This window comes from Penaeus monodon, chromosome 27 (genome assembly GCF_015228065.2).
Source record: "Penaeus monodon isolate SGIC_2016 chromosome 27, NSTDA_Pmon_1, whole genome shotgun sequence".
Lineage (NCBI taxonomy): Eukaryota > Metazoa > Arthropoda > Malacostraca > Decapoda > Penaeidae > Penaeus > Penaeus monodon.
In genome coordinates this window covers 37,398,126-37,398,828 of record NC_051412.1, presented here as the reverse complement: position 1 = coordinate 37,398,828, position 703 = coordinate 37,398,126, and the positions used below count along the sequence as shown (strand labels likewise).

The 703-nt window shown below is 40.0% G+C and overlaps 1 protein-coding gene across 1 annotated transcript in view; it reads left to right on the top strand.

The window, feature by feature from the left end:
• Positions 1-335: 335 nt before the first annotated feature.
• LOC119590836 (isocitrate dehydrogenase [NAD] subunit beta, mitochondrial-like) overlaps positions 336-703 on the top strand; it is a 50,172-nt gene continuing 49,804 nt past the window's right edge. The window contains 1 exon segment of the mRNA XM_037939594.1: positions 336-450. Coding sequence (XP_037795522.1) covers positions 409-450 — 42 coding nt within the window. The 5' untranslated portion in view covers positions 336-408.

Genomic DNA, 703 nt, shown 5'->3' with positions numbered 1-703 from the left:
CATATTTCACTGTACCAGATGCAGTATGTGGGCTAAATGTTTATTTATAAACATTTTGTTAGAATATTTCTAATTTGTATATTCAAAGACGCCCTACCCTTTTGTGGATTTCTTGCACCTGGTTAAACTATTTGAGAAAAGGTATTTTTTCCATTTATATGTATTAATTGCACGACAGGACGTCCTTTTAACTATTGTATAACCTCACTTCGAGAACTGGGCTAAAACATATACACAAACGGTTTCGGTAGGGGAATATGTGTCATTCATTCATAAATAGGTTTAGTGAGTTTTAATAATCGTGGTGTTATTATATTTTTTTACTTGCATAACCGAATAACAGACTTAGCATTAGTCCATCAATAATTATTTGGGTTCGCGGTCCCTCGCCTCCGACCAGCAGACAACATGGCAGCCGTAGGAAGGAAGGTCCTCCTCAGCATCTCCACGGTAAAACACAGCATCTTTATCTCGACTAACTTTGAATTATTATCACATACGAGACCGCAATAACCACAAGCACGTGTAGATACCTATGTGAAGTGAGAAGGATCTGCGTAAATGGCGGGACTGGAGTGGCTCTGAAGGTCGTTCAGGTCGTGACGCAATCATCAGCTGTTTCTTGCCGGCATCGTGTTCAAGAGATGAAAGATCATGTTAAATGTAGGATTTTGGGGTCGATACTCGTCTCTCTTGATGGCCC